Source organism: Cyrtonyx montezumae, unplaced genomic scaffold, assembly GCF_038088225.1.
Source record: "Cyrtonyx montezumae isolate F1298 unplaced genomic scaffold, pur_monq_1.0 scaffold_17, whole genome shotgun sequence".
Taxonomy (NCBI): domain Eukaryota; kingdom Metazoa; phylum Chordata; class Aves; order Galliformes; family Odontophoridae; genus Cyrtonyx; species Cyrtonyx montezumae.
In genome coordinates this window covers 33,765,031-33,774,712 of record NW_027071903.1, presented here as the reverse complement: position 1 = coordinate 33,774,712, position 9,682 = coordinate 33,765,031, and the positions used below count along the sequence as shown (strand labels likewise).

The following is a 9,682-nucleotide window of genomic DNA, read 5'->3' as shown; positions in this document are numbered from 1 at the left end:
GAGCAGGCAGAGCAGCTGCCTCTAGTTTAAATGCATTGCTGCCATCATCCGGCAAACAGAACCAGCACAGGGGCACGATCCTGCCCGGGGCAAGGCAAGCACAGCAAGTGCTGTGCCACCAGCACTGCCATCCTCCTGCTGTGCTGTCCGCAGCAGACAGCCTGTGCCTGCTCTAAGGACTGGGCTGTGCTCCCACAGCTCCAGCAGAGTGTTGAAATGGGTGCAGAGTGAGGTTTGGCCACGGTTCAGCTAACCTGCTATTGCAGACAACGTGATTTTGGCCGGAGCTACACGAGGCTTCCGGACCTTTCACACTCCTGTTTCCCATTCTGCAAGAAAAAACCATAAAACTTAGCAGTTGGGTCTGATGTGAGGGAAAACAAAACCAGCTTTCAGATCCAATGCTGCTGAAGTGCAGCAAAATCCCCATTTTTGGAACTGTCAGACTGCACACAATCCTTCCCTCATTACAATCACCTTTCAGGTATCTGAAGAGAGCAATGCGGTCTCCCCTAAGCCTCCAGACCAAACAGCCCCAGTTCCTTCATTGCTCCTCATAGGATGCATTCTCCAGGCCCTTCGCAGCCTTGCTGCCCTTCTTCTGACCTGCTCCAGCACCTCTATGTCCTTTCTGCACTGAGATGCCTAAAACGGAACCATTGGCCACCTGGTGCCATAGCGTGGCAATGCAGGACTAAGGAGATGGATGGAGCTGCCACCTTTTGCCAATGAAGCAGTCCCGACAGTGCTTTCCCACAAGGGCCATCGCTGCCTGCCACGCTGCCCTGCATGCCAGCTCCTCACCCACACCGCATTGGAGCCCACGACCCAGAGGTGAGCAGCTCTGTACCCCACCTCCAGTCTCCCACTGGGTTTACGTCCCACGGCGACTGAGTGAGCACTGCTTAGCCCAGGGTTGGCTTCACGTGCTGCAGCAACTGAGCGTGGGAGAAGCCACGTATGTGAGACCGTGCCCTGCAGCTCCTTGCTGCCAGCAGTTACCAGAAAGGGTTACTGCTGCGTGGCGAAGCAGGCTCTCTTCACACACTGCTTTTTAGTTAAAACTGTGCTTGCATTATTGGGGTTCTCAGGGAAGAAAAAAGGAAACCAACCATCGCCCGCAGCACGGGTAGGCAAAGGACAAAAAGGCGTCAAACCCTAAAGAGAGGGAAGGGGGGAGAAAATGAGAGATAAATAGTTTACTTCTATTATCTTTGCCATATGTTCCATTCCAAGTGGATACGCACAAACAGCATGTAATCTTCAAGCTCAGCTTTAGGCTCTTTGAAGTGACCTGACCGCACTGCTGATTTATTTCAAACTAACCTTTCTCTTTGAACCCTGGGTCAAGGTTAATTCTATAATAAAACATACCTCATACAGCTGGCTTTTCCAGCGTTACCAGCCAGTAACAAACCCCTCGGCCGTAAGCATTTGTTTTACTGAGTGTAGTATTGTATTTCTATTTTCCCTTCCCTAGATTAATTTCCTCCACAGGCCCTAGTTAAGGAGGAAAAAAAATCTCTTTTCCGGTCCATGAGATCAATTTTAAACACGCTGGAATTAAATGAAGACATTTAAGCCCCGTTTCTATGCTGAAATGCATCCACCGACACCAGAAACTATTTTTATTACAGCCTATGTTAAATAATCAGATCTTCAGTTTCATAAGAAGCAGAACAGCGGTGCTATTCAAGCCGCCGTGCCAGCAGTGACCCTCTCACAAAGGCATCTGTGCACCAACTCAGAGCGAAGCGCCGAGGACAGCTTTCACATCCAGAAAAAATAAAAACAACACGGGAAAAGGTAAACACGTTTGAAGGGCACTTGTCTCAAAAAAGAAAGAGAAGAAGGAGAGCTGCCTGCCAGCACCCCGCCAGCCCTCCCTTAAAAGTGGCACCGAAAGCTTTCGATGCTTCACCGCCTGCTTTGTAAAGCAGGGTTTAATCCAGCAGCAGATGAGTTTGAGCAGGGCGTGCTCCCAGCCTGCTTCGACACAGCAAACTTGTTATCTCATCAATAGCTGTCACTGCCCAACTGGGCCCAGCTCGCCGTAATGGAAGCGCCGTCCATTTGAAATCCCAGAGGTGGGAGCGGTTTGGGATCAATGCTCTCAGAACCTCCATTAACCATTGTGATGCTGCCAACGTTTTACATCTATTTGGAGTTCAACAAAAGGTCTTCACTGAGGGTAACTCAGAGTGGTGGCACAGTGTGCCCAGCACGTCCAGAATTCCCATGCTTGCAAGGGAACTCCCACTGCACTGCACCACGATGCAAGCACCGCAGGGCAAGAAGGAAAAGCAAACACTGAGCTCATGGGACAGATTTAAAGAGACAAATGTGCATAGGTACCCAGCACCCCGTTCACAGGATATCCCAAGTTGGACGAGAGCCCAAAGGGTCACCGAGTCTGCTCCACACCACCACCAATGATGCGTCAGTGCTTCCTTAGGACCCACAGCTCAATGAGAGCTGCTCACGTGGCTCTTATTAAAAGACTTCTCATAAAAGCAGGTGAGCAAACCCACAACTCAATCCAACGTGTATAGCTATGTCATCATGAAACCGTTTTTGATTTAATGCAACCGTGCTCGTCCCATGGCACAGCTGGCTCTGTCCTCAAACACGAACGCTGCAGCGATGCTCCCGTTCACGTAGGTGAGCACGGTCAGCTCCGCAGTCGGGAACGGAGTCCTCGTTCCGTTTGCTCGGACGCCCGCCTGCCCGGAGGTGGCACTTCGCACCGCTCCTATGCTACGACTGAAGCTGAAATCGCAGCCCAGGAAAGGAGAGAGGCAACCCTCTGAGGACCCAGCTGCAGGGTGGGAGCCCAGAAAAAGATGGGGCAAAGGGGGGGGGAAAGGGGTTAGGTTAGAGGTGGACAGAAATCCTTCACTGCTCGGAGCTGCGGGTGCCCCATCCCCGCTGTGCCCGAGGCCGCATACGGCCCCTGAGCAGCGGGAGCCGGGGGTGCGAGGTCCTTCCCACCCCAACCACTCAAAGCTCCCACGTCGGGCACGGGCACGGGCACGGGCACGGGCACGGGCACGGGCACGGGCACGGGCACGGGCACGGGCACGCACCGTCCCACTGTGAGCACCTCCCTCCTCACCCCCAGCCCGACCCTCCCCCCTTAGAGCCGGAAAACATCCGCCCACCCCGCCCCGCAGCAGGTGAGCTCCGGGCTGCGGTGCGGGAGGGGCGGGCAGACGGCGCGGGGCGGAGCGGCGGCCCCGAGGCGGAAGGGCCGCGGCTTCGCCCTCCCCCCCCCCCCCCCTTCCCCATCCCCCCCCCGTCCGTCGGAGCGATGCGGCCGCCGCGTCCCTGCGAGGCGGTGCGGGACGAGGTGCGGAGGGACGCGCTGAGCGCCGAGCTGCGCTGCAGCCTTTTCGCAGCCGCTCTGCAGAGCTACAGAAGGGACTCCGCGCTCCGGCCCTTCCCGAGCAGCTACGGCGGAACCGACGCCGCCTCCAAGGACTTCGAGGCGCTGGTGAGCGGCACTGCCCCGCGGCTGCGGGGATGGGGGGGGGGGGGAGGGTCACAGCTCGCGGTGCCCGGAGCGGGGCTGCAAAGACTTGGTACCTCCGGCCCATGAAAATAACGTCGGAAGGGTCAGCTCTCCCAGCCCCCCCCCTCTCTTCCCCATGGCTGTTCCGTTTGCCCCTTCCGCCTGCCCGTGCGTGTACCGTTCAAATGCTGCCGATCAGCACCGGCTGTTCTCAGCTTCCAGCCCGCTGGGGTGAAACGCTCGGTTGATTTCACTAGAGGGCTCTGTTGAATCGCGGTGACCGTCAGCTCGCGCTGTCAGCTCGCAGATGCCGAGGCGCTGCCCAGCCTGAAGGAGCTGCTGGGAGCTGTCCCGAACGTGGAGAAAAGGAGCTGGGATTTGCTAAGTTGGATTCTGTCACCTAAGGTCTTCACGATACAAAGCGTCAAGAAGCAGGAGGTAAGCCCTCAACCTTTGGAAATTGTCTTTTCAGGCAGCGTAGCCTTCCAGAGAGCATTTCCTCCTGCCAGAAGGTGGCTGCTATTCACTCCCAAGAGCTTGACAGGTCAACACCGACACGTTTTTTCCTGTTTTCTTTCCTGATTTCTTTTTTTAAACAGCTTTCAGGAAAGCCCGAGTGGAAGAAATAGTTACCAGCAGCTGATGGTTGGCAGTGGCTGTGGTGGTTGCTGCCATAACAGGGCGTGCGTGGGCTTGCACCAGACCAAGATAGTCCTGCTCAGGTTTCGTGGGGCTGAGCCCTGCTTCTTGCTCAGAGGCAAGCGTGTACTTTGGTGTGCTGGCCCAAAGATGGAGAGGAAAGGTTAAGAGCCACCGAGGTGCTTCTGTATCAGGGATCAAAATAGTTGCAGAGATTAGCAGCAAGAAAACAACTTCTGTTTTTACATGTTTTCCAAGATCAGCTGATGAGCGGTCATCATAGCAGCCTGTACAGCGTGGTAGAACGATGGTGTCCTTACATCAGATGACAGCAAAACCTTTCAGAGTTCTCAGTGTGCATTCACTGTCCCTGGGAGTGTTGAGTTATGTCGCAGGACACGTGATCCAAACAGATAAAGCAATCTGAAAGATGAAGGGATGAGAGAGAGGATTTCCAGTGAGTAGCCTACCCCCGTGAACTGACACTCTTGTTCCTTCCTGTTCTCAAGTACGAGAAGATCCAAGAGCTCACAGGGATGTCTGGTGCTGCTGTTCCTGCTCCGGACTTCCTCTTTGAGGTCACGTATTGTGATCAAATGAACACCAAGTTTGCTGAGACCAGGGGTGAGCAGGACCTCATCTACGCCTTCCATGGCAGCCGCCTGGAGAACTTCCATTCCATTCTGCACAACGGCCTGCACTGCCATCTGAACAGGGTGAGGCTCCTGGTGCTCCTCACGGGCACCATTTCTTGCTGGGCACCTGCAGCCAGTAACACTTGGCCTGCCTGCAGAGTCCTTTGAGGTTATGAAATGTGCTGATGAGTTACAGTCGTGTTTTCACTTCAGCCTTCATTTGCACTGGATCTTCTGCTCCAGCCTGAGGGTGAGAACTGGAAGCAGCATGAAATAGCTTCCTCCAGCGTGACAAATTGTGTCTATCCTGTGCTCCTTTGTAAGGAGGTGTAATGCCTCTGGAAATAGCAGCCTCTCTGGCAGCCTGCAGCTGGAACATGCCTGTACACAGAGCAGCACAGCAACCCAGGGATTCTCTCCACCTTGCTGCAGGGTCAGGTCAAGTAGCTTCAGGTGCCACTTGCAGATAGATCCCTCTCTAAGTGATAATAACACGCAGGATTTGCAGCCTGATGTCAGCAGAAAGGAAGCTGCAACTCCTGGTGTCCATAAAGCAGCTCTGACACAACAGCTGCATGTCCTTCCCATCAGCCTGGACCACAATTTCCCCCCCCCACTCCCTTTGTGAACGAGGCTCCTCAGCTACGCTGGATCTACTGGCTTAACAATTGCAGTCAGCGTGGCAAATCCTCCGATTCAAAGTTATTGAAACAGTTATTTTTGAAAGGAATTCACAAGTGAAACATACTCCCCTCTCTTCCTGTAAAGCAGGGATTTCAGTGTGAGTTAAAGCCTTGTCTGTACGTGAAGGCTGGATTATTTGAATGACGGCAGTCTCAATAAATCAGTGAAATGCCCCCGACAGCAGTGCAGTCATGTTGATATAAAATGCTTACACTGGCGAGCCCTGTCCAAATCCGGGAAAGCATGAATCTGTCCACACCGAGAGCTGTGCCAAGCAGCTAATTTGAGGGATGGGAGAGGGCAGCTGCCCCACCCTGAGGAAGTTGTGCCAGGACAAAAACAGTGCAGAGGACCAGGCCAAACGTGGGTAAGGAAGACCTTTCTTCATTCACCTTGAGAAACAGAGTGGCCAGTCTGACAGTAACGAAGACCTGTGTGCCGTTTATAGCTTGCCTGCTGGATTTTAGGATACGTTTCTGTTGTGTTTCAGACATCACTGTTTGGTGAAGGCACCTATCTCACCAGCGACCTGAGCCTGGCTCTGCTCTACAGCCCACACAGCCTCGGTTGGCAGCGAAGCACACTGGGCTCTGTCCTGAGCTGTGTTGCTGTCTGTGAGATCATTGACCACCCTGATGTCAAGTGCCAGGTGAAAAAGAAAGGTGAGCCTGCTGCAGTAATAACTATGTGCAGTTCAGCACTGTATTTCAGCTCTGTGCATGCATGCATGCAGTCTCACAGACAGTGCCGTGTATGGGGCACGTGGGTTCCCTTCAGCAGCTTCCTTTCCTGACTGGCCCTTCAGCAAACACACAACAGCCTTGCACTCTGTGAATCCTGTCTTAAGAAAGATTTGAAGCACAGACACTGATTTGGTTGCATTTATTTTTATGATCAATATATCTTCCCCAATGCCTGTGATGGTGGGACAGGAGCATCAGATGTGTAGCTAAAAGGAACTGTCTTAGGTATCTAGGCTGGGAAGCCTCTGCTCAGGTTGTCCATCTCCTTTCTGCTTGCAGGGCTCACTGCTTCAGTGCTGTTTTTCTCTCCCTGTTAACATGAGCAGCTCTCCAGTGCTGTGTGTGACCCGCCTCCATCTCGCCCTGATCTGGGCTGGAATGCCACCCATACCAGGGATGACTAGGAGTGGTATAGCCTCAAGCAAACTTTTGGGTCTATTCTTGGATGCTGAAGGATTGTGGGGAATGCTGAAGACTTTGATTATCTCATTCCCACTCCTGTGGTGTATGTGTGCATGACAGTTTTTTTACAGTCACTTGGAAATTTGGCTTTTCTGTTCCCTGAAGAGCTCTTTTTTCTCTTTCCCGTGCAGATTCAGAAGAAATAGACAGAAAAAGAGCAAGAGTGAAGAACAGTGAAGGGGGTGACGTACCACAGAAATACTTTGTTGTCACAAACAACCAGCTCCTCCGAGTTAAATACTTGCTGGTGTATTCACAGAAGCAGCACAGGAGGTAAGGGCTCAGCTGCCTAGAACAATGAGCGTAGCCAAATCTAACAGACTCTTTTGCCAAGGTATTTGCACATCTCATGAAATCCCTGCACTTTGCCCTTTTCAGGCCTTCGGGACAGTCCTCCTGGTTTTACACCCACCGTTTTGCCATAATGATGGTGCTGTACCTACTGCTGCTGATGGTGATTGGGGCCAGCAACTCACCAGCCTTCCTCTACTACTGGCACAGAATGTTTCACTCGGAGGGATGAACTGCCCTCTGAGACAATGAGCTGCCATTTCCACTACGTGCCTTAATAACAACAAATCCACAATGCACTGCATCTGTTCCAGAGTTCTGGAAGTAAAAGATGCTTGGCACTTTCCAGTCATTTCTGTATTCCTGTGACTCATGAAGACACCCAGTACAGCTGAGAAGGATTGTAATGGTGCAGCTTAGCATGAACTGATTGCTAAGGGTCCAAAGTTATGTAAAATTAATGAAAACTAAGCGTGGAAATTCTCTGCTGTCATTATTTTCTGTCAGACTGAGGTAACGTTTGCACAAGGCAGAAAGGAGAATTTTTCTGTATGTCAGACAAGGTCTTGGTTCGTTTACAGAAACTGTATGTAGTGATGTTTAGTATCTATCAAGAGGTGGGATCACCTTTAAAACAGACTTTGATTTTGACCATTGATTTTTATATTTAAGCATAATGATTGTAAGAAAAAGAAAATGAAATAAAACAGCAAGCAAAGTGGAAGGAACTAAGTGACTTGTGAAGTGCCACCCCCCCTCCATAAAACACATACAGGATCAGTGCTCTCAGCCATGACCCACCTTGGTTAGAGCATACATGAGATGGACTCAGGCACTTCAGCATCAGTGCTGGATGTGCGTTTTGCTGTCAGACTGCTTTCCACTTCTGTTCCCCACAGGGGGTGAAGGGTTCCAGGCACAGCCACCTGGCAGTGTTCTTAGGACTGGGGCTGCTGGAGTTTTGGGCTCAGGTTCAGTGCCTGTAGTTACACTGAATTGTTCTCAGCCTCTCCTGATAAGCAGACCCTCCAGCAGAAGGATGCCAACGAGTCCCCAACACAGTTCTGTAAAGAAATGGACTAAAGTGGCTGCACAACAGCAGCACTGCATTTGATTTCTGAACATCCGTGGCACTGTGAGCCCTAACCAAAACAAAATCTCATCACATACCCATAGCAAAGGAACCTATGACTGCCAACCCTACACACAAAATATTTCAAAGATCTCTTCCTCCAACATTGTTCCATACCTAATTGCCAGAAATAACCTCACGATCAGGTTTTCTAACTCAGTTCTGAGGACATTTACAGACCCCTGTCCTTGGTGGATGGGGCTGGAAGCCCCCCAGTTAATTTCACTGCCAGGACCAATTTATTCACCGTACAGCTTGCACAACAAGGACATTATAGTCCAATTCCCCATTGCCTTTTACAGTCCATTAATAATGCTCATTGGTACAGCACATTGCATTGCTGCAGCCCACGAAACAGACGTGCTAATTATAGTGCTGATTTGCAATTAAAATATACGTAAACCAACAATTCATTGCACAACAGATTCAACTACAGTAGGATATTTCAGTGCAGGAACTTGGGGTTTGAAACATGCTTCATGTTTGTGGGATTTTTTTTTTTTTTGCCTGCTTCTGGTCCATCTCAACATGTGATGTTTAACACATCATGGGTTTAGGGTAGGTAGGATGCCAGGCAGAAATCCTAAAGCTATTTGGTACTGTCTGGAGGGTACTGTGATGGTAAGAGCCTCGGTGTGTGCCTGCAAATGAAACATCTTTGGGAACAGATGGGATATTCAGGGCCCTTTGGAAAAGGAGGAGGTGAAGCAGCAGTTGTTTGATGGATGGTTGCTTTGCTGCAGGGAGAGGCACAGACCTGGGAGCCCACCAGCCAGACAGAAGGAACAGATGGATGAAAGAGCACAATTTGAAGGCTTCTTTGCATAGGGAAGTTTCTGAAGAATAAGCAGAAGGAATTAATGCATAGTGCTGAATGGTCACAATCTCCCAATGTCTGGTTGGGCTTTTATTTGGCTTTAAACCAGCACCATGTTAAACCAGCAGTACCAAAGAATAGCTTTTCCCAATCCCAGGTTTAAGCAGACCCACAGGAAAGGGGGGCTGCAGGCAGGGAACCAAGGTCTGGTGTCCTGGTGGTCTTCTGGGGCTTTAGAGTCCTACCTGGGACTGCAGGTCTCAAAGGCAATGAGAAAATAAATGCATTGTACCCTTAGTGGGCCAGCAAAATACTTAGTACCCAACGCTTGTGCTTGTTTTCCATGCTCCCTGCTGATTTCAGCATGTGTTTCCCAACGTGGTGAGATGCAGTCAGCTGAATTAATGCGAGTGTTGTGCTGAGCAACCAACAATATTCTGAATTAACCTGAGGTTCACGTTAAGCTCTTAAGCCACTTGCGTGGCTCTTTGAACACGCACAGTGCTATAAAAATGCTAATGGGAAATGAATCAGAGTTTCCTCCTGAACAAAGAAATGCTCCGTCTGAAGCAGTGGGCTAGAATCATAGATTCAATAAGGTTGGAAAAGACCTCCAAAGGTCACCAAGTCCAATCATCAACCCATCCCCACTGGCCATGACCCTCAGTGCCACAGCTGAGGCCATGCAGGCAGGGAGGGAACCAGGGCAGAAAGCAGAAGCACATGGGGAGAGGAGGAGTGAGGACACTGCTTGGCAGCACGCTCCCC

At 51.1% G+C, this 9,682-nt stretch overlaps 1 protein-coding gene across 1 annotated transcript; it reads left to right on the top strand.

Moving 5' to 3' along the window:
• The first annotated feature begins 3,288 nt into the window (after positions 1–3,288).
• On the top strand, positions 3,289–7,684 carry PARP16 (poly(ADP-ribose) polymerase family member 16). Its single transcript, XM_065734065.1, has 6 exons — positions 3,289–3,493; positions 3,812–3,949; positions 4,660–4,866; positions 5,960–6,131; positions 6,806–6,947; positions 7,053–7,684. The coding sequence occupies exons 1-6, from the start codon at positions 3,311–3,313 to the stop codon at positions 7,195–7,197; spliced, it is 987 nt and encodes a 328-aa protein (XP_065590137.1). The 5' UTR covers positions 3,289–3,310; the 3' UTR covers positions 7,198–7,684.
• The last annotated feature ends 1,998 nt before the right edge of the window (positions 7,685–9,682 follow it).